Here is a 23657-nt window from a genome sequence, read left to right as displayed (position 1 = left end):
AGGTAAAGAACAATTAAGGAAGCCACTGCCAACATCCTAGTGAGGAGGAATGCAGGCATGTATGAGGGCAATGGGGATTGAAATCCAACACCTGGCAGGCTTGTCAAATAACTGGATACGATACAAGGATTTTATGTTTACTTAATAGAAATAAAAATAGGGGGATGCCTGGGTGGCTCAGTGGTTGAGTGTCTGCTTTCGGCTCAGGGTGTGATCCTGGGATCCGGGATCAAGTCCCACATCGGGCTCTACTAGGAGCCTGCTTCTTCCTCTACCTAGGTCTCTGCCTCTCTCTCTGTGCCTCTCGTGAATAAATAAATCAATCTTTAAAAAAAAAAGAAATAAAAATATAGTATGTTTATCCATTATACTCTTTACTAGAATGAACATAATCAAGACAGATCTGTTTGGTCACTTAGTTTTATGTTATCTGTCCTTGAAATCGCAGATTTCTACTGGATGGTGGAATAAAGACACACTTCATATTAACGGACTCGATTTTCACAAATATTTACCTTTGGGATTTCAAATTGTATTAATTTGTAATGTCTGCAAATATATATGTATACATTTCTTTTAAACTAGAAAACCAAATTCACATCTAAGCTGTTAAAATGAAAAACAATTTGGACAAATGTGTACTAGGAAACATTATTTGATTTCTACAGCCACTCAGACAAAACAGAGATCTCTTTTAATAAACATATGCTGAATCCTACGCATAACCCTATACAAAGCAGCAGGTCAGCTGGCAACCCTGAAGCGGACCTGCAAACTCCTCCTCCCCCAGTATTTACCAAAGACTTTTAGGAGCATTACTGAACCATCAAATGACAATGAAAATTTAAGTCAGATGGACCCACGTTTCAATCTCGTTTATAAAGGTGTATGGATTAAGGTACAAAACTAAGCTACAGTCACAAAAGACCCAACAAGACAGTGGTTTAAATAACAAAGTTTATTTTTCTTTCATGTTCTGAGGTTGAGTGTTCTCAGCTGGCTGTAAATGTTTCATGTGGTCTCTCCAGGACTGGGGTCCTTCCAACACGTTGTATAATCCTCTAGGACAGTGTTATCATTTGCAGAGTTTGAAAGGAAGGTTCCTACTAGAGGGAAGGAAAGAGGCCTACCCCAGAAATGGCCCACAATACCTGAGGGCACATCCTGCTGACAGGATCCCAGGTCACCCCTGACTGCAAGGAGACAGCCATGTAGTCAGAAGGGAAAGATGGCCAAAAAAAGGCCTCTGGAGCAACGCAAAACGCCCATGGTAAGGAAGTGTAAGCGACTGCTGCAAGTCAGGATGATGGCTACCTCCAGCAGGGAGAGAGTTTTAACTGAGAATGAAATTTCGAGGTTCTGGCAATGTGACGATGTGGATGTCCTCTTTATATTCATTGGTTACAGATAAATTGAAGTTTTTGCATATTTTGATTTTTTTTTTTCCCAGCGGAGGGCTTTTAAATAAAGATCAATCTCATAGCAAGAAGACCTACACAGTCCAACCCTTATTGGGTGTGTGTCTTCACACCTTCAGGACAGCACATAAGACAGAGACCCCAAAGTGACATAGAACACTAATGTTGTTTGGTTTTACCTGTTTGTAGTAACAAATATTTGTAGTTATTCTCAACAATTTATGGATTCGGTTTTTATATTTCTTTGGTACAAAATGTGCTTTAGAAATGAAACGCTGATTTGCAGTATTTTCCTTGTAAGAGATGAAGATCTGACACAGTCACCCCAGCATGTGACAAGAGTCCAGGAATCAACTAGATCTTAGGTCCAGCATCATTCATCAATAACCCACCAGCAGGGGAAGCCCGTGTGGCCCAGTGGTTTAGCGCCGCCTTCAGCCCAGGGCGTGATCCTGGGAACCTGGGATCGAGTCCCACATCGGGCTCCCTGCATGGAGCCTGCTTCTCCCTCTGCCTGTGTCTCTGCTTCTCTCTCTCTCTCTCTCTGTGTGTCTCTCTCATAAATAAGTAATAATAAAAAAATATTTAAAAAAACCCACCAGCAACCCAACTTAATCAAATCCATATGAAATAAGAACTAAAACTGATGAAACTCTGAAGCAGATGAACTCCAAGGTGGTCCCTACTCACTCTTAACCCACAGGGTACAGCAACAGTGACAGGATGCTCCCAAACATGCTGCAGAAGACTGGGATGTCAGTCTTGCCAGGGAAAAAGCTGCACCTCAGAAGAACCATGTGGAAAAGAACTGAGGGTGTTTTACAGCCAACAACTTGGAAGAAACAGAGGCCTTCGGCCCAAAAGCCTACAAGGAACTGAATTTGCCAACAACCCTGTGAACTGGAAGCAAATGCTTCCCTGTTCAGGCCTCAGATGAGACCCAAACCCTCTGACACATCCACGCTGTAGCCCAGCAAAGGATGAAGCTAAGTTGTGCCTAGTCTCCTGACCCACAGAAACTGGGAGAAAACAAATGTGCATTGTTTTAAGTCGCTAAGTATTTGTAGTAACAGTGTTGTACAGCAACAGCCGATACGGAATCTTTGTGAAAAGTCCACTCTTTCCAAATCCTTTAACACTTGACAGAAAAATAATACCTTATCTTTTCCCATTACCTCTCAATAAATTTATGAAAACTAGAATTTTATAGGGTATTTGAAGAGTATGACAATAGAGTTCACAAGATGGACTGATCGCCAAAAATCTTTCTTCACAGAGACTCACATTGAAACTTCCAGAGGCACTGCACTGTTCCTATCAGTATTTTTTTAAATTCTTTTCAGTTTTTAAAGGGAAGTACATTTCCACTTCTGTCAAGTGCCCACTGCTCTTTTATTTTAGAAAGTATACAGAATAAAGGAGAAAGCCCTTTGACATCTGAGTATTTATTTTCTTTACTATCTCCCCTACACCATTCCCCAAAAACATTACCAACTGTTAGGTATGTGGTCCATACCCAAAACTTCCTAGCAGTTCATTTATCAGTGACTTTTACTACAATGAGGCTCATGAGCAACAGATGTCTGAATATGAACAGACTGAAATGTTAAGTGCTACTATATTTTAATCAAGAAACTGCACTTATATAGCTTTTGCACTATTTGTCAATGCTCTCAATTACTTAATCACAATTATCAATTATATCTCACATATAACTTACTCTGTAGAAAAGAAACAACACATTATTGGCCCAGACTTAAATATTAAGACACAAACAAGAACAACAAGCTGCTTTGCTGGTAAAACAAACTGGTGATCCAAATGTCACACTTTGTGCCCATGCCACCGCTGCTATGTGACATCCTATCCTAAGTACACACACCTAAAAGGTTACAGTCCTCAGGCAGCATTAAGACACACACTAACACACATCTCCCGTTTGTCACACACAGCAAGTACTATGTCCATGTGCATCCAATGACCCAAGAGCTAAGGCTGAACAAACTGAGAGGCACTGTGAAAGAGCCCAGCTTTTCCAAGGTTAAACGATGCAGATTCTCAGGAAATCTCTGACAGAAATGCCTGGAACAATGAAGAGAGTGTTACATTTTAAAGCAGTAAAGGCTGAGAGAATGTGAAATCCAGTGAGCAGAAGCTCAGTCATCACTGAATGAGAATAAGCCAAAGGGAGCTGGGCTCCATGTCTGTAGCAAGAACCTCCCTACGCAATACACGGTTCCTGACAATAATTCTGTTGTTTCATTTTCGATCCTTAACTTAAGAAATAATTAACATTCAAGGTCACAAGACAGAAAGATGTTTATAAAAATTACTTACTCTTTTCACTCTCTCTCCAATTCTTAGACTCCACTAAATCACCTGAATGCATAGCAGACATAATCTTCTGTGCAACACTGGAGAGCGGTATTTTACAGAGATCAAAGCCTACAAATGCCTCATAATTTTCCATTTTCATAAATCCTAAATGTAAGATAAATATCCACATATTAATTTTGAGACCTCAAAATAAGGAACATGTTACTTGAAAAACATTACATCCAGAGGCATTCCTACAAACTAGCCTATTAATGATCACGGAAAATAGGTAGCGTTGCCTCCATAATTACAACACTAAGAAGGGAGCAAAAACAGTTACAGGCTCAACCGGAATATTCTGGTAAACAGGGAACAAAGAATATATTTTCTAGTTAACCAATTTTGAAGCAAGCAATCTATTCATAGATCTCCTGAGATCTGAAACAAATGGATGTTATAATTAACCTTCAAATATGCAAACCTAGTAACAGAAAAATTATTTTTAATGGACTTGGGTAATTACGATAGACATACAACATCATTTCACGTATACCGCTCAGCTCTACTGGGTTGAGTGGGTAAAGGTTTGAGTAGCTAAAACATTGAGTAGCTAGTCATACATCTATCATATCTGGCATAAATATAAACACAATTTGCTATTCCAAGAGCCAGGAAACCAGCTGACATATTTTTCCACATTACTAGAGAGAAGAAAAATTTTAAATGAATTCTCTATTCCACTGTGGAATAGGAAAAAAATTTAAAAAGGAACAAAAAGCCATCCATGAGGAGCTAATACCAAAATCTTAGACAAAATTTATTACAAATTACAAATTTTCATGCATATTTAGATCTATTTAGTAAATGTAAATTTTTAAATAATGTACAAATACAATAGCTGGCAAAATATTTTTGTTCAACAGATTATAAAAATTATCAGGACTTATATGTCTCCTAAGCATATCCATGTTCTGATGGTAATAGCTAAAGAATTTCAAAAAGACCACCTAAAATGCACTTTAGATGGGCATCTCTTTTTAAAAAGACAATATATTCTGAAGCAGAAATCTTCTTGAAAGTATTAACTCCATCTTCTTGTTCCTCTATAAAGCTTACATGTTATATACCACAGGCCACATATAAATCAAGCACTCAAGAACCATTTGATATCCTAATAAGCTACTCCAAATGACTTCATACCACTCAAAATAATTTCTAATTGTCCAAATAATACACTTGTGTGTATCCCAATTAATACAATCTAACATTTAAGTATTTTCACTCCAAAGAAACTGATTAAAACAGCATTATGTATCCTCTAAACAACCACTTCTATGGTATTTTCAAATTTCATTTAAGAGTCATTCGTAATGTGTAAGTCAAAGCACCACCAAAGCAGAAGTCCAAGCACCAGTACGATTTGTCCTGCAGAAATTTTGATTTCCCAGGACCCAGTTGCTAAAATGAACAATGGTCAAAGGACATCTGATACTTTTTGAAGAGCAAATAGGTACAAAGATTTTCAAAGTCTACAGCAGGGAATTATGGGAATTACAGTTTGAGTGGTATGGTTTTACTTTATAGCTAAATATGAGGGAACTTGGCTGTTCCATATATTAAGGTTCACAGGTTGAACAATGCTAACTCTAAGTTCTACAAAGGTTTAAAATATTTAACAATAAAAAATTTCTATTTCGAAGAAAAACAGTAAAGGAGAGACAGAACTAATCCTATTAAAAAATATTTGCATTATATAACAATGCTTTTTCCTTGTAAGTAAAGTTACCAGTACTAAGTGCCATCAAGCAAATTTTCAACTCATAGAAAGCACTGGTACTTTGAACGCATTATATAAGGAAAAAAAAAACAACCAATGTAAAACTTAAATAAATTAAATGAAATGTTCCACTGGCATCAAATTTAAAATTTTAGTAGGGTTTATTAGCTACATTTTCCTCCTAATATATAAAACATTAAAACATAGCATAGCTCTGTAGTAAAGATTCAGTTTTTAATAATTTTCACACTTCAAAACCAACAGCCTTAATCTTTGATTGGTTTTCTAAATTCTCCACAAGATCTTTCAGATAATCTTCATCTTTTAAAAAATATACATATAATTCTCTTTCCATTTGATGCAGTTTATTAGATGCCAAAATTTTTCTTTTTGTCTTCACATCAGCAAGAATATCAGTAAGAAGATGATTTAGTTTATTCAGTTGGGATTCAACTTGATGAAATTGCTCTGTTAACTCCTAAAAGGAAAATAAAAATGCTTTTACTACAAAATCTCTCTTTGTAATAGCAATTATAAATTTAAAATATAATTTACATGCAAAGAATCCAAATGATAGGGGTGCCTGGGTGCCTTAGCCAGTTCAGGTCTGCCTTCAGCTCAGGTCATGATACTGGGGACCTCGGATCATGCCTGAGTCAGGTTCCCTGCTCAGCTTGGAGTCTGCTTCTCCCTCTTCCTCTCTCCCTGGCTCATGCTCCCTCTCTCTCTCTAATAAATAAAATCTTAAAAAAAAAAAAAATCCAGGGATCCCTGGGTGGCGCAGCGGTTTGGCGCCTGCCTCTGGCCCGGGGCGCAATCCTGGAGACCCGGGATCGAATCCCATGTCGGGCTCCCTGCATGGAGCCTGCTTCTCCCTCTGCCTGTGTCTCTGCCTCTCTGTCTCTCTCTGTGTGACTATCATGAATAAATAAATAAAATCTTTAAAAAAAAAAAATCCAAATGGTAGAATAATTATTCCCATGATTTCATTTTTAAAATTTTTTTAGATTTTTATTTATTTATGATAGTCACACAGAGAGAGAGAGAGAGAGGCAGAGACACAGGCAGAGGGAGAAGCAGGCTCCATGCACCGGGAGCCCGACGTGGGATTCGATCCCGGGTCTCCAGGATCGCGCCCCGGGCCAAAGGCAGGCGCTAAACCGCTGCGCCACCCAGGGTTCCCTATTCCCATGATTTCAATGATAAATGAACCTCAATTAAAAATCCACAATCGATTTATTTTTTAATTTTTTTTAAGACTTTATTAATTTATTCATGAGAGATACAGAGAGGCAGAGACATAGACAGAGGGAAAAGCAGGCTTCTTGCAGGGAACTGATGCAGGACTTGATCCCCAGACTGGGATCACGCCCTGGGCCGAAGGCAGATGCTCAACCGCTGAGCCACCAAGGTGCCCCCCACAGTAGGTTTAATATAAATTCTATGTTGAGAGCAATTATAACAGTATTCAATAGACAATTTTAAGAGATTCAAAGCAAACTGTTACTCCCTGAAGAGTACTTGATATGTAAACTGTTATGCATATTCATACATTTAACAAATATTACTAAATGTCTACCATATGACCAGCACAGTCTTAGAGACTAGAGATAGAAGAATGAACATCATCTCCTTAATGGAGAATTACTCCACTTTATTGATTGAATCTTGTTTTAGCCTAATCTCGGTCTACTCTAGATAAAAGTGGTACGGAGAAAGCCTTGAAATGAAGCAATTACCAATAAAAAGTAGTATTTCAACAAAAATATTCATTTTTCTTTTTTCACAGTGTTACAGAAAATAGAATTACATGAAACATTCAACAATTCTGATTTGCCATGTAATTCTGCTCAAGAACCTCCCATCCAAGTACTAACCAGGCCCGACCCTGCTTAGCTTCCGAGATCAGACGAGATCGGGCATGTTCAGGGTGGTATGGCCGTAGACTCTGCTCAAGAACCTAGACATGTCACTGCTTCTCTCTCCACCTCCCGCTTGTGCTTGTTCACTGTTTCTTAAACAAGTAAAATCTTTTTTTTTTTTTTTTAAGATTTTACTTCTTTATTCATGAGAGAGAGAGAGGCAGAGACATAGATGGAGAAGGCTCTTCACAAGGAGGTGGATGCGGCACCTGATTCCTGACCCCAGGATCACACCCTGAGCTGAACACAGATGCTGAACCACTGAGCCACCAAGGCTTCCCAAATACATTAAATCTTATTTAAAAAAAAAAAAAAAAAAAAAAAACCAAACCTAGATATGCCAGACTCTTCACATTTAAATATACTGAGATGCCTCACTTCATAATATAAAACTTGTTTATTAACAAGATTCTACGGCTTTCTAATTAAGTATTCTACTTCTATAAATTTCCAGCTAGTATCACCAAAGAGAAAATCTGTAGCTCTATCTCAGCCTTCTGCAAGTCCTCAGTATGGTCCATGAACATGGTAATCACCTGGGGTGCTTGGTATGAATAGATATTCCTGCACCTCACTCCGTACTAAATTACTCAAACTCCCAACAGGCTCCCTGGTGATTCTAATAAACAAGTTCAAGAATGACTGCTTTACACCTGTCATAAATGCCAGTTCTAGAGAGCAGTACTTCTTCAATTACACTTTAACAAAATCAAATAATATCTACATTAGTTTCCCCTTGAAGAAAAACTTGGTAAACATGAATGAGAAACTACAATCTCACCCTCAATTTCAGTACTAAAGATCTTAATAGTTGCTAAGATAATATTCCTACAGATACTGAAAAACAGCCTTCATTAACAACAAAAATGCAAATTAAAATGTATACAGATGGCATTTTTATATTTCACTGGGTTAGGGAAAAACATTAAATAATGACACCCAGTAAGATTATAGTGAAATCATCATACTTTATGATTCTAGGATGCAATCTTTCACATTTTAAAATATCTGAAATCCATACCATTTTATAATCAAGAGCATCATGTAATTATTATTAGCCACTCATAAGAAATGCTTTATTACCAACATTAAAAAAATTTTTTTTATTGGGTTAAGAACACTTAACATGAGATTTCCCCTTTAATAGATTTTTAAGAGTACAACACAGTATTGTTAACTACAGGCAAAACATTGTACAGCATATCTCTAAAACTTATGTACCCTACATAATTGAAACTTTACATTTCTTGATTAACAACCCATTTCCGGGCAGCCCGTGTGGCTCAGCGGTTTAGTGCCGCCTTCAGCCCAAGGCCTGATCCGGAAGACCCGGAATCGAGTCCCACTTCAGGCTCCCTGCATGGAGCCTGCTTTTCCCTCTCTCCCTCTGTCTCTCATGAATAAATAAATAAAATATTTAAAAAACAAATACCACCATTTGCCCCTCTCCAATCCCTGCTAACCACCATTCTACCCTCTGCCTCTGTGAGTTTGACTATTTTAGATATGTCTGTAAGTGAAATCATACATTATTTGTCCTTGTGACTGGTTTATTTCACTCAGCATAATTTCCTCAAGGTTCATCCATGTTGTCCCATATTACAGCATTTCTTTTTATTAAGGCTAAATAAGACTTTGTGTGTATATATCACATCTTCTTTACCTATTCCTTCATTGACAGACATTTAAGTTATTTCTATAATGTGACTACTATAAATAGTGCTATAATGGATGTAGGAGTGCTAATAATTCTTCAAGATCCCGATTTCAATTCTTTTGTTTTAAACACTCAGAAGTGGAATTACTGGATCATATGGATCATTACTTTTTTAAGAAAACTCCATACTATTTTCCACAGTGGCTACACCATTTTGCACTCCCTCCAACAGTGTACAAGGGTTCCAATTTCTCCACATCCTTGTAAATACTTTTTGCTTTTTTAAAAAAGATTTGAGAGAGAGAAAGTGCATGCACATGCATAAGCACATGAGTGGGGGGAGGGGCAAAGGGTGAGAATCCTTAAGCAGACTCCTCAATGAGGGCAGAGCCCCACACAGGGCTTGATCCCAGGACCCATGAGATCATGACCTGAACCAAAGCCAAGAGTCAGATGCTTAACTGACTGAGCCACCCAGGTGCCCCTGATTTTGCTTTTTTGCTACTAACCACTCTAACAGGTGTAAGGTGACATCTCATTGTGGTTTTGATGTGCATTTCCCTGACAATGAGTGACACTGAGCAACTATTCATATATACTATTGGCTATTTGTATGTCTTCTGTGGAAAAAGCTCTATTCAAATCTTTGGTCCATTTTTTAATTGGGTTATTAGTTTTTTTGATATCACCAACACTCTCAATGTATAGTGTAGAAAAATAAAGACAACAATTTTGAGTCAAAAAACAACATAGAACTGCATGTTAAGTGTGAAGCTTTGAAATACCCTAACCACTTTAATTGTGTATATTTCTTTTAATGTGTATATTTAAGAGTAATATGATAAAAATCTATGTCTGTCTGAACCTAAAAGATACCTTCTAGTAAGTATTCAATAAAAATTCTAATAAGATAGTACTGTGCCAGTTTAATTGAAAGTTTTTTCTTTTTTAGCAATTCATAAAATGACAGCATACCATATAATTGATGGTATCCAGTAGATATTTAAATAGTGCTGGTGGAATGAAAATAGGTGTGACTCTTCAGAAAAGCAGTATGACAGCATCAAAGGCCAAAAGAAAAATGTACATACCCAAGAAACCCAACAATTCTACTTCCAAGAATTCATCCAAATGAAAGTATCCAACAACAAAAAGCTATATACACAAGATATACATGTTGCTGTTCAAAAGCAAACAAAAAGACTAGCAAAATATTCAATGGTACATTGGTTACAGAAATTACTGTAACATAAAAATTAAAATCATTCAGAGTAAAAATGATTTCATAATGCTAAGTAAAAAGGAAAGAATAAGAGAGATGTATAAGTAAAAGTGAAAAATACATACCTTCAAATACTAACCGAAAGAAAGATGGTATATAGGACTATTAATCAGACAAAAAAATATTAAGACAAAAAGCACAGTTAAAATACAGAAGATCATTATGTAATACTAAATGGTTCAATTCACTGTATTTCAAGCCACCAGGATAATAATTCACCACAATTTTAAAATTAGATATGCAGCTGACCCTTAAACAATATGGTGCGGGGGGGGGGGGGGATGTTAGAGCATTGACTCTGTGTAGTTGAAAATTTGTGTAGAAATTCTGACTTCCCCAAAACTTAACTACTGGTAGGTAGCCTACTGTTGATGTACAGTTAACTAATACATATCTATATATATGTTATGTGTATTATATACTATAATCTTATAATAAAGTAAGTTACAAAAAAGAAAATGTTAATTATAAGAAAATACATTTATAGTACTGCACTGCATTTAATTTTTTTTTTTTTTTTTTTTTTTTATGATAGTCACACAGAGAGAGAGAGGCAGAGGCACAGGCAGAGGAGAAGCAGGCTCCATGCACCGGGAGCCCGACGTGGGATTCGATCCCGGGTCTCCAGGATCATGCCCTGGGCCAAAGGCAGGCGCCAAACCGCTGCGCCACCCAGGGATCCCTGCATTTATTTTTTGAGGAAAATTTGCATACAAGTGGACCCATGTTTCAACCTCATGTTCTTCAAGGACCAACTGTATCTTTATTTTATAAAATAAACTTAGGGACGCTTGGGTGGCTCAGTGGTTGACCTTCTGCCTTTGGCTTAGCTTGTTATCTCAGGATCCTGGGATCAAGTCCCACACTGGACTCGCCACAGGAGCCTGTTTCTCCCTCTGCCGATGTCTCTCATGAATAAATAAAATCTTTTAAAAAAATAAAAAATAAAATAGACTCAAATATAAAGGAAAAATTGAAAGAGTCAAAACAATAAATTTTCAAATCTACCATCATGGGAAGTTTTTATAAAATTAATAAATTTAGAAGACAAAATCAGTAATAGATTATAAAAAAATCACAGTTAATCACTTCAGGCTATTAGGATAGCTAGTATATATTTTTTTAAAAAGGAAAATAACAAGTGTAGACAAGCATATGGAGAAACTGGAACCCTGTGCACAGTGGGTGAGAATATAAAATGGTGCAGTTGCTGCGCAAGTTAGGCACTTACTCAAAAAGTTAAACAGAACTACCACATGATTCAGCAATTCCACTCCTAGGCATATACCCCAAAGAAACAAAAACAGAGACTCAGATACCTGTACACCAATGTTCACAGAAGCCAAAAGGTGGAAACAACCCAAATGACCATCAAAAGACAAACAAAATGTACTACATATATACAACGAAGTATTATTTGGCCATAAAAAGGCATAAAATTCTCACACATGCTACAACATGGATAAAACTTAAATCATATAAATGTAGGATTTCACTTCTATTAGGTGCCTAGAGCAGGCAAATTCATTGAGACAGGAAGTGGAATAGAAGTTATCAGGGACTGGGAGGAAGGAGTGAAAAGTTACTATTTATTATTTAATGTTTCTTTTTGGGATGATTAAGCTCTGGGAAAATATATAGTGATCATGGTTGCACAATATATGAATGTACTTTTGTACTTAATTTCCCTGAATTGTACACTTAAAAATGGTTAGAACTATTTTATATTTTACCACAATAAAAATATTATTTAAAAAAACTAGTCATAAGCATTCCCATTCCAAGAAAAGGTAGGTTAGTTATCCAAATCAATCCTTCCATAAGAAAAAAATGTAAAAGGCTAAATGAAGTTTTTTTAAAAATCAAGCAAAACAAAAGCTTTCTGAAAGCAATGAAGAGATAACAAGGCATCAAGGAACTACAAGTCTATAAAACATCCCAGATTGGTAAGGCAATCCAGGAGCAGCTTTACTCTAGGGCAACCACCAATCTTGGAAAATTAGAACCTAGGATTCTTGAGACTCACAAGATGAGTGGGAAGAAAATCAAAGCCCAAAGTCCACAGAAAATGGGAAGCCAGATGGGAGACCCTCTTCATAATAAGCCAAGGACTCACAGGATACCAACAATCTCAGGATCAGAATGGTCTGAAGTGGAAGAGCCCCTGGATAGAATTGCAGGCCAGGCAGGAATCACTTGGGTCCTACAGACTCTTAGACTTAACTCAGTTTAAGGTTTAGAACTGGTCCTGCCCATAGTATCTAACAAAGAGATATGAAAGAAAAAGGCACTCAAGGATCATTTATTTCATAATAAGAGGCTCCCTTCACCAGAAAGAGAGGGATTTTATTTTTATTGTATGCCTCAATCAGTGGTGATGGGACAATTTGTTTATAGGGAGAAAAAATTAAAAACAATTAAAGTTAGAACTCTACCTCCTATCACACATAAAAATAAACTCCTGGTAGACTAAAGAACTAAAAGTGAACAGCATAACTTTCAGATAAAGTAAAAAGGACTACCATTATGCTGTTAAGAACAAACCTTAACAAAATATGAAAAATGAGATATAAAAAATGGCAAACCACAGAGTAATAAACAAGATAAAAATTAAAGTGCTAAAAAAAAGCCAAAAACAAAGAAAGTAAAAAAGACTAGCTACAAATAGAGAATGAATATATATAACACACATGACTGACAAAGGATCAGCACTTGAAATACATAAACTCCTACAAATGAATTTTTTTGACGATTTATTTATTTTAGAGAGAGAGCAAGCACAGGTACATGCGAGTGGGGGCAGGGGCAGGAGGAGAGAAAATCTCAAGCACACTCTGCAGTGAGCACAGAGCCTGGGAGGGGTGGGGGGTGCTCAATCTCACAACCCTGAGACCAGGCCACTGACTCCTGGTTTCTATCAGGTCCTGATCTCAGGGTTATGAGGGTTCTGTACTTAGCATAGAATCTACTCAAGACACTCTCTCCTCTCCCCCTCCCCATGTACCTACCCTCCCTCGGCACCACTTGGGCTCCCTCTCTCAAATAGATAGATAAATCTTAGAAAAAAAAAAAACAAAAAAATGGGCACAGGAGATGAACAAGGAATTCTCAGAAAATGATGAATGCACAGTAAACAACTGAAAGAGGCCTCAATCTCAATAATCAGCTGACAGGGGCCTCCACCTGTTTAATAATCAGGGAAATACAAACTACAATTTGTATTGGATGCTATTCTATATCCACAGTTTGAGAGAAATTATATAAATCAGATAAGATTATGTGATAAGTAGGATACATAACATCTCTGACACTGCTGAAGTAATATGGTACAACCACTTTGGAAAACAATTTGATGTAACCTGAAAACTAAACCTGTGATATGCAATTCCACTCTTCAGTGATGGAGTGTCCCTATGTGTACACACGCACAGCTGTGAGACACACAGTAAGACCGTCATCTGCAGCAGTATGATCTACAATAGCAAAAACTGAAAATAACTTAAATGTCTGTCAACATAACAGATAATTAAATTGTGGAATTTCATAAAATGGAATACTAACTGTATAAGACAGAACTATATTAAAATATTTTTCAGGGGATAACTGGGTGGCTCAGTGGTTTAGCACCTGCCTTTGGCCCAGGGTGTGATCCTGGAGTCCTAGGATCGAGACCCACGTCGGGCTCCCTGCGTGGAGCCTGCTTCTCCCTCTGCGTGTCTTTCATGAATAAATAAATATCTTTTAAAAAATAAATAAAAAATAAAACATTTTTTACAGCATTTTCAGTTACTATGGCAAGCACCCACCTGATCACTAAGCAATAGCTGATTTCCTCCTTGATACAAAGTATCACAAAGCATGTCTACATCAATATTCAGTTTGGACAGAAAAAAAGAGTGTTCTTGAGTAGATACTGCCAATTGATCTTGTACTAAAGAAACATCCTTTTTTAATTTCTCAGCCACTTCCTCCAGGTTTCCATGGGTTATGAACAATTCTTTTTTCTTATTCTCTCCTTCTAAAAGTTGATAAAGCCTAAAAGGTGAAAATAAAAAATGTAGGAAAAAATTCTCAAGTCCATACAATTCTCAAAATTATAATCCACTGTATTGGGCAGATCTGGAGATATATAACAGATTAAAAATATTAACCTGGAAAAAAATTAATCTGCTGCTAAATCAAGCAACCAAAATATTCCATCTAAAATACCATCTCATTACAGAAATACGTATTGTAACTACTGTATCTGCTTTCCACTTTCTCATCTCCCAAGTTTTAAATATACTTTTTGACTTGTAACTGCCATTAGCTTACTTCAAACAAAGCATGTTTCAAAGACAGCTCTCAAGAAAACATTTCTGTCACAGAATACAGGTATGATATAGTAGAAATAGCAATGAACCTGAAATAGAAGATGTAGGTCTGAGTTCTGCCTTTTGATACCTAGGTCAAGTCAACCACAGACTAAATTGTTCACATCATATATCTATTGCTAAAGAATGGCAGTAGATGTAAGAGACAAAAAATGAAAACAATATAAAATGTAAAAAAAAAAAAAGTAAACAGAGACTACAGAAATAGTGAATTTGCTATACCAGTCTTATCCATATTTAATTGTAAAATTCAATTCCTAATGAACCATTAGGCTACTTTAACACTTCAAATATTAATGGCAGAAAATCCTTTGGAACAAATAGAAAAATGTGAGGCAGTATTATCTGCACATTTCTGACAAAAAGGGTTTCTCCTTTTCCTCTGAATTAAAAAAAAATCTATTTTTTAATTTTAATTATTTTAATAAATTGCAATAGATTTCACAAAAGTGGTTCAAGTCCAAGGTTGCCAATTTTGTTCCCCAGGGATGCGACTACACAATTTGGTGGTGGGGAGGGGGGGGGACACCATTCTTAGTCATGATGTGAATGCCACCCTTTCCATGCCCCTCATCTCATTAATAAGAAAAAAAAAAAAAAAAAGGAGAGATGCCTGGGTGGCTCAGTTGGTTAAGCATCTGTCTTCAGCTCAGGTATTGATCCCAGGGTCCTGGGATCCAGGCGTGCATCAGGCTCCCTGCTCAGCAGAGAATCTGTTTCTCCCTCTCCTTCTCCCTTTGCCCCTTCCCCTGCTCATGCTCACTTGCTGTCTCCCTCTCTCTCAAATAAATATTTTATATATATAGAATATATTCTATATATATAGGATTAGTTGATTTTCCTCTAATACTAGAGAAACATCAGGAGTAGGTTTCAGATTTTTGAGTCCTTTGACTACTTTAGTACTCCAAATTTAGTATCCCTCTACCATCAACTGCTAAACTCTAGATAAAAAGAGACTGGGAGGTAGCATTCATTCTCATAGACTCACCTGAGAAGAAACAAAGTCAGTCTTCTCCTTTTTCAGCTGACACCCTCTCTGAATGCAATCAGTTCTCTGCCTAGCAATACTGAGTACACACCGTGCAGTATTCAAACTCTCTGTAGTTAAAACTCATGCCCCAATCTCAAATAAGACATCTAAATAATAGTGCCTAAAGATGAATAAGACCTTGTATATACATTCACTCCTCCAACCTATCCACCTCAGCTCTGATGCAGCTACTTCTGGCTTTCATATGAATGGAAACTGGGAGCAAAATATTCAAAAGGAAAGAGTCATATACAAGAAAAATGAAAGAAGAGAACAGAGAGCCAAACATAGAATGCAAATTATGTTTTAAACTTCCACAATCTTAGTTCACACTCTATACAGTATTTTATAGAAACAAAACCAATAAAGAAACAAAGAAGCATACCTATTAGTAGAGAAGTCCTTGGTATCAATGGTATTCCTTGAATTTATCTGCTGAGTTACTGATGGGTCTGCTAGCATTTCTAATCGCTGGTGGAGCATCGTATTACTTTGACTAAGTTCTTGAACCAAATTTTCAAGTTGACGATGTATGTCCCAATGCTTTCTCAATTCGATTTCATATGATAACTGTAGAAGTTCAAAAGATGCTTTTTGCTTTATTAACTGATTTAAAACTAACTCTTGTCTTGCTGTATAATAGTCTTGCTTAGCAATCTGTAGATCAAAATCTCCCTTTACGACTGGCATATTCAATAACTGGGCATTCTCTTTTATCACAGCAGGCAAACTTTTATCTTTCATATGAGAGATTTGTTCTTCAAGTTTCAGAATCTCACTGTTCAAGGTAGAAATTTTAGCATCCAAATTATCTTTGTCAAGATCCTACACAGAAAAAGCAATTAAATGTTAAAGCAGTAAGTATAAAGTTGAAATACTTTTAAAATCATTTTTACTTTACATTTGGGGTCATCAGATATCGTGCTAATAAAAACTAAGTTCGTATTATTAACAAAAGCCAAAATTACAGTATAAAAAAGGAAAAACATAGACTAAGCCAAAGGTAAACTGCTAAATTTTAATGCTATTACTACCACATATATACGAATGGCTATGAATGGCTACAAATCTTGTCATGCTTGTCTTAATAAAAATCATTAGCACACTACTCACTGAATGCAAATGTATACTATTTAAGTTTTCTTAAAACTAAAATAATACCAGTAGCTATTCTCCTAGCTTGCAAAGAATGACAAAACTTCATACACTATTTCAAAGTTTATGTCAGTTATAGGAACTAACTTGGTGCTAGTATTCAGTTTCAGTTGGATTTTCACTCAGTTATGTAGTGGTTATGTTACTAAGAAAGTAATCTTTCCAGGACTGCAGATGGGTATGTGCACTTATCTGTACATTCTCAACAAAAAAATCAGGGTTTCGGTCCAACAAACTGGATCCCTGACTTCAATAGCACCCAACAAGGAGCAAATAAAGTGGAATACCTATGACAAAGCAACATGGCTCTTTACCTAGATGTCATAAAAGAGGGAATTTCAGTATCCTCTGAGTCTAAACCAACACAAATTTCAAATTCAGAAATTTACTTGTTTCATCCTCCTTTCTAAAAGTACTTTACTATTAACATATCTTCTATTACGAACAATTACAGTATGGATCCAGTCTCATGTTTACCTTTCTAGTGAGGCTATGAAGATTCTCCTCTGCCCATTGTATACTTGACTTCATGTTCAAATTACTTGCTTTCAAGTGAATTAACTCATGTTGAGCACAAATGTAGGCTAGCTGCAGCCTAGCCATCTCCAGCCTTCTCTCCTCAAGGATTTCTCGATTATCACAAATAGATGGTGCCCGTATATCTAAAAGTTGAAAATTTTCTTCATTTGAACTTTCGACTACTTCATGTATACCCTGAAAAAATTGTTTCTTGGTATATAAAGTTAATGCTCCTGTGCTTTGCTCTTCCTGGCTTAGATATTTTTCCAAGGAAAACTGAGATAAAAACACCAGTGGATTTGCCCCTTGATCCAAATTAGAATGTTTGAAGAAAATCATCAGTTTAGCAACTCCATCAGTAAGAGCTTTAAGTTCATTACTTATTTTAGTACTCATGGCATTTAGAATTCCTTGACTCTGCTTCAGCCTTTTAGTGGCTGCTGCTTCTTTAGCATTTAACCTCAGAGATTTGTGGCTTGTTTCTGAAGCCATCACCTGGCATTTATTACGTCGTTGAATTTTTAGGTTCTTTAATTTCTGCAGAGTTTGAACCTCAACCTCTAACTTCTCTAGCTCTTTGTCATCCAGGGTAGATGTTTTCAAATCAGAAGTTTTACAGGTTTTAAGAACTTCATCCAATGCTGCTCCTTCTAGGATGGGCTTGCCTGATTTTTGAAGAATGCTAAAAGCTTCCAATTCTTCCTCAGACAATACATTCTGTCCATTCACACTTCCACAGAACCACTTCAGAAATGATTCATCTTCAACAGTCTCAAACAACCAGTCAAAATCTTCCCCATTAAGAATATCAGCTTTGGGATAATTGATTTTTTTTAACGTTTCCACAAAGTCTTTCCCACAAATCATGGCTGAAGAACCCAGTGTCTTTGTAGGGGATTTGAGCTTATGGTGTTGGTATTTAGAAAACAGACCCAAACACAGACTAATTTTATGTTAAGTCCATAGAGAAGGGAAAAATACTTTTAGAATCTGACTTCTCCTAGGGGGCGGGAGTAAAAAACAAGTATTAGACCACAAATATAGCAACCGTATTTGTGAAAGGCAGTACAGATAAATATCAGAGTATCTGGGAACCATCTAACGCAGAGGTAGTTACGGCTGAGGTGTCTGATGAAGACAAACTACACCATCAGGGTCCCATTCAGTACACTGCAAAAATGATGAAAACCTTCCCAAAGATCGGCACCTAAAATACACCGTTATCTGACACAGCAGGTCAGTTCATCACTCGGCCTAAGTCAACACAAACGTATATAGACAAGCCTGAGCCAGCCGGGCAAGGCGGCCTCTCCTCCCCACCCTTCCTCAGTTGGGAAAGTTCTTGAGGAAGAGTCAATTGAGTATTACCTCCACGACCCGGGGCAGCATCCGCCGTTCACACAGCAGTCCGTTCACACAGCAGTCCGTGTCCACACCGCCGACCTAGGGCAGACGACAGCCGGCTTCAAATTTAAGATCCACGGTCAGGCCGAACCTCACGCTCCCGTCAGAGAAGGGAAACGTCGCGTGCTCTGGACAGCCGGCAGGAAGACAACGTGGCAACCAGCTCGCCAGCTCACAACGCTGCACCCCGACTGTATCCCCAAACCCAAATGAAGCAAAAAAAAAAAAAAAAAAAAACCCAACCCAAACCAAGCCCCCGTAACTTCACAAGGACCAAAGCTGCAGAAGGTAAGGGCACTTCTGGCACTTGCGGAACTACCACCCACGCTCCAAGGGGACCCGAGGGGCGGCGGCCCGCCGCGCACACACGCGGGCCACATGGACCCGCGTAAATAAAACACACACCCAGGAAAGCCGAAGAACTGGCGTTAAAGACAAACTGCACTGATCCCAGACCCGCGCGCCCCGCTCGGTGGAGTTTGGGCGCGACCGCCCCCGCCCGCGTCTCAGCGGTCCCGGAAGACTAGCAGCGGCCCCGCCCGGGTCTCAGCCGCCCCGAGGACCAGCAGCGACCCCGCCCCCCTGCCCGGGAGGCCCCGCCCCCACCCGCGTCTCCACCGCGCGGAGGACCAGGGCAGGCCCCGCCCCGCCTCCCAACGGACGCCCCCTCAGTCTCTCACCGGCCCCGCGCTCCCCGCCCACGGCCACCTCTCGCTTCTACTCGCGCTCCTCGCGCTCCCCGCCCTCACCCCTCGCCTTCGCCCCCGCTCCAAGTCCTGAGGACCCCGGCTGCGCCGCGCGGACTAATCGCGCGCCTGAAAGGAGTCCCCAGGGACGCCTGGAAAGAAGCAGCAGCTGCGGGATCGGCGCCGTTCCCACAGCCCCACGCCCCGCGACTCCCTGGAAGGGCGAGACCGGCGCCATTCACCTCCGAAAACTCGGCTCGCGCCCCCTCAGAAGCCCGCCGCCGCGCTTCACGCCTCGCACTGCCTCACGGGAGCGCTGCCACCCCGCGCGCGCGCACACGGTAGAGGCCGGGCCGTGGCGTGACCGTCTGCGCAGGCGTGGCGTCGGAAGAGGCGGGCCTGGCGAGGAGGGACTTTGGGGCGGAGCTGAGCAGGGCGCCGTCCCGCCCTCTGGCCTGACGTTTCCCAGCGGAGGCAAGCGGATTGGCTCCATGCCTGGGGAGGCGGGGCCTGGGTGCGCCGGGCCGGATGGGGGCGTGGGTGCGGGTCGGGTTTGTGCGCGGTGTATCCTCAGGCCGTGCGCCTACCCTGGCCCGGCTCCTTGGCTCCGGCGGCCCTCGGTCCTGCCCTCGGGTTCCCTAGGTCCCCCTCTAACGAGGCCGTTTTCAGAGAAAGCCTGGCCGCGGCTGGGGGCACCCGACCGGTGGGCTGTGCACCGCCGGGACCGGTTTCAGAGAGCGCGTCCCCTCCCCGAGTCCTGGAACCGCACGAGCTCTGGGGCTCGGCGTCTCTAGGCTCAGCTGCTGTCGGTCCTCGCTTTACCAGCTTTTGCGTTGAACTTTATTTTGCAAAGCACGCCATCCCCAAGCCCTCCCCTGACCACTAAGCAAAAACAGACTTCCTCCACATTCCCATTTTCAAAATATAACTTAAAAAAGATTTTATTCATTTATTTGAGAGAGAGAGCACAAGAGCACAAGCAGGGGGAGCAGCAGAGGGAGAGGGAGAAGCAGACTCCCCGCTGAGCAGGGAGCCCTCGGTCCACATGGGACTGGACCTCAGGACTGCAGGACCCCAGGACCCCAGGATCATGCATGACCTGAGTCGAAGGCAGACGCTTCACTGACTGAGCCACCCAGTCGCCCCTCAAATATATAACTTTTAAAAAGTTGAAAATACAGGAACATAAATGGATATGTGTGGTACATTTCATAGAGACGAAACTCTGTTTCCAAGGAGGGTGCCAGACCCAGGACATGGGGCACCAGTGTGTGAGCCAGAGATAGCTGCGCTCAAAGTGCGAGGTTCTGTGCACACCTGGCTGATGCCCCATGGCCGAGCAAGCTGACCTTCAGGTTACCCTGGGTATCAGCAGCAGTTGCTGGAATCCCTACCCGACAAGCTCATTTCTCTCTCACCAGGCTTCTACGGATGAATGACTAAATGTGCAAAGGTTGGGTCCTGTCGTTACTCCATAGTCAGTATCCCTCCACCTCCAGCATCAAATGACCCGAAGGTGGCTTATTAGAGACATCCTCGTCTCCTGTGACCTCGGAAGGGCAGAAGTCTTTCTGGATAATTTTTCTCAATATCTTAATGGGGAGAAAAAGAGAATGGTCTAAGGCAGGTATGGATCAATATTGAGTGGAAGATACTTATTAATTCTTCATTTGTTTTACTTGTCTATTTTCCTCTTCTAAAAGATAACAAAGCCTCAAATGATCTGAAAAGCAAACTTTACAGGGGAAAAATTTCAGATTGGTCCCCTATCTGGAGGAAACCATCCTGCTGGTGAGCTGGGAGAAAAGGTCAGAGCCCATGGACCAGGAGGACTCCCTTGGCCACCAATCCTGGGGGCAGAATGGGACTCAGTGCCCCGAGGGACAGGAGCTGGGCTGGCTGGGAGGGAGGAAGTGCAGACAGCGCCTCCAGGACATTTTGCTGAGGAGGCAGAGATTGAGGGAGGGAGAGAAGCAGAATGACACGAGATGAGGGGGTGGGAATGTGGCATGGGGGGGAGGGTTTGGATTTAAGTTGAGAGGAACTTGGGGATGTTTATAGACTGTGAAGAGGAACTCAGAAAAGAGGAGAAGAAAGAAAGGGGCTGCTTTTTTTGGAAGATCTCCATGGCCCAGAGGATGAGGCACATGAAGGTGTCCTATAGTGCCCACTTTTCCTTGTAACCTCTGGGTCGTTTCCTGGGCCTGCAATTCTCTGTCTGATTTTTGAATTGCTGACCATGGTGATTTGTTTGAAAGATGTTTGTGGGGTAAAAAAAAAAAAAAAAAAAGAAAGAAAGCCATACAAATATAAAGTCAAAATCAGAACATTATTAGCTCTCAGAGTACAAACAACGCACAACAGGTTTCATCACACAGACCCAGGAAGCTTTCTTTGCAAACTTGACTTATTAGGGCATTTCTGCACTTAAAGTTGTGTTTTGGATTTAAGAAAGCAAGTATGTTACATGTATTTCCAGGACAAGTTTTCTTTCCTCCAACCAAAATCATTTGGAGTTTTAGTGGGGTCCTTATAGATTCTAAAGATGAAGGGAACCCACGACGAGCCCTCTCTGAGGAAGCAGTGAGGAGGCACACAGTGGGCTCAGCAGGCCTCCACGCACAGCTGTGAGCGCACATGGGTTCGTCGACAGCTTTTTCTCCTTCCTTTAGGAATCTTTTTTTCTCCTGCTGCTACTAAAAACTATTTTAGGTTCTGGACAATATGTTTTTAGATATGGCTAAATGAAGTGTGATGTTAAAGATCATTTGTTCCTAGATGCAGTCTTCGGGACTGATGGGACTCCATTCTTGAAGCAATGAGGAGTGAAGGTCTCAGACATGGGAGAAGCTTTATTCTGCAGTAACAAATGTGACAAAAGGTGGCAAGAGACAGATACAGGGAGGTGCCTTGGGGAGAGGAGGAGCAAAGCTGGTTCCCTGAGGGTCAGGGAGCCGCCTTGAGGGTACAACTCTGGACCCAGAGGGCCGGCCAGAGACTGGATGACTCTGTTTCCAGCTGACAAGAAGGTGCACTTCTATTCTTCCCATTAGTCCTTCCTAGTCATAAGAAAACAGAGGCTATCGAGGAAGAGGATGGGAAGAAAGTGGTTTTGTCTTCCATCATGCTGATATTCATGTACCAAAGGAAAAACTCAGTGCTCACCCTCAGGAGCAGGTTGAGGTCAGGAGCTCACCAAGATGGTTCAGTTAGGGGTGAGAAGAGTTTGGGGGTGAGAGGGCTCAGAGGAAGGCAGCAGTGAGGGGCCTGATAGGGGGCTCGGGGTCTCATCAGAGCCTCAAGACAGGCCAAGGAGGCAGTTGAGAGCCACCTCAAACTCAACAGGCAAATGGCATAATCCCGTTTATGTTCTGGAAAGATCTGCCTGCAGCTAGCATGCACTGAGGTCCTGGCCTGGCTTGGGCCGGGGAACAGAGGAAATAGCATGAAAATAGTCTTGCCACCGGATTAACTCAGATTAGACCAACACCCAAATTTGGGGGCCATATTCCTGGCAGAAGTGTGATGGGAAGGGGCATAGGAGCAGGTCACAGAGCTGAGCTGGGAGCTGGGAGTGGTGAGTACATAGGGACAGAGGGAATCTAAAGTGGGAGTGGGAAGCAAGCACTGAAGGTGCAGCAGCCCATGGGGAGAAAGCAGGCTCTGAGATTAAGGCTGTGGGGGGAACAGGACCACCTGAGGTCCTTCTGCCTGCCAAAAAGAGCTTGGAAGGGAGGGCTGATGTGGAGGCAGGGTCCTCCTTAGGGGCGCTGCTTGTAATCCAGGCTGAATCTGGAGATGGCATCTGGTGGCAGGAAGGGTTTTCCCTGAGGACCAGGGTCGGATCCCAAGCCCACCGCGCTCAGTGGGTGACCTGGGGCAGGTGTGTGCCTTGTCTGAGCCTGTTTTCTGTCTTTGAGATAGGCCCAGTATGAGGACAGCAGGCTCTGATTTCTGCTTAGCACAGCTGGAGCCCCTGTGTGGTCTTAAGTCACAGCAATATTTGGAATTCAGAAGTCCCTCATTTACATTCACACCCCAAGCCCCAGCTGCCTTGTCATTAGGAATTCCGTTTTTTCAGAGATGCTCCCAGGGGGACTCACCCAGGTTCCAGA

The 23657-nt window shown here is 40.6% G+C and overlaps 2 protein-coding genes across 7 annotated transcripts in view; both read right to left on the bottom strand.

Moving 5' to 3' along the window:
* Positions 1–19848, bottom strand: part of POLN (DNA polymerase nu) — a 156234-nt gene extending 136386 nt beyond the window's left edge. For 4 of the 6 annotated variants that reach the window (XM_038533251.1, XM_038533255.1, XM_038533254.1 and 1 more), the window contains exons 1-3: positions 19785–19848; positions 18821–18895; positions 3756–3899 (exon numbers count right to left, since the gene is read on the bottom strand). In XM_038533251.1, the coding sequence (XP_038389179.1) occupies positions 3756–3894 (139 nt within the window). In that variant the 5' untranslated portion in view covers positions 3895–3899; positions 18821–18895; positions 19785–19848. Of the gene's footprint in view, positions 1–3755; positions 3900–18820; positions 18985–19261; positions 19385–19784 lie in introns of those variants that run through there. The other 2 variants (XM_038533253.1, XM_038533252.1) reach the window with 2 other exon arrangements.
* Positions 4533–19852, bottom strand: HAUS3 (HAUS augmin like complex subunit 3). Its single transcript, XM_038533257.1, has 6 exons — positions 19785–19852; positions 18821–18895; positions 17411–18452; positions 16164–16603; positions 14179–14407; positions 4533–5989 (listed from the first exon to the last, which is right to left on the bottom strand). Exons 3-6 carry the CDS (start codon positions 18317–18319, stop codon positions 5756–5758), a joined length of 1812 nt encoding a protein of 603 aa, XP_038389185.1. The 5' UTR covers positions 18320–18452; positions 18821–18895; positions 19785–19852; the 3' UTR covers positions 4533–5755.
* Positions 19853–23657: the final 3805 nt, after the last annotated feature.

This window comes from Canis lupus, chromosome 3 (assembly GCF_011100685.1).
Source record: "Canis lupus familiaris isolate Mischka breed German Shepherd chromosome 3, alternate assembly UU_Cfam_GSD_1.0, whole genome shotgun sequence".
NCBI classification, from domain to species: domain Eukaryota; kingdom Metazoa; phylum Chordata; class Mammalia; order Carnivora; family Canidae; genus Canis; species Canis lupus.
The sequence above is the reverse complement of the archived record's forward strand: the minus strand, read 5'-3'. Positions and strand labels throughout refer to the sequence as shown.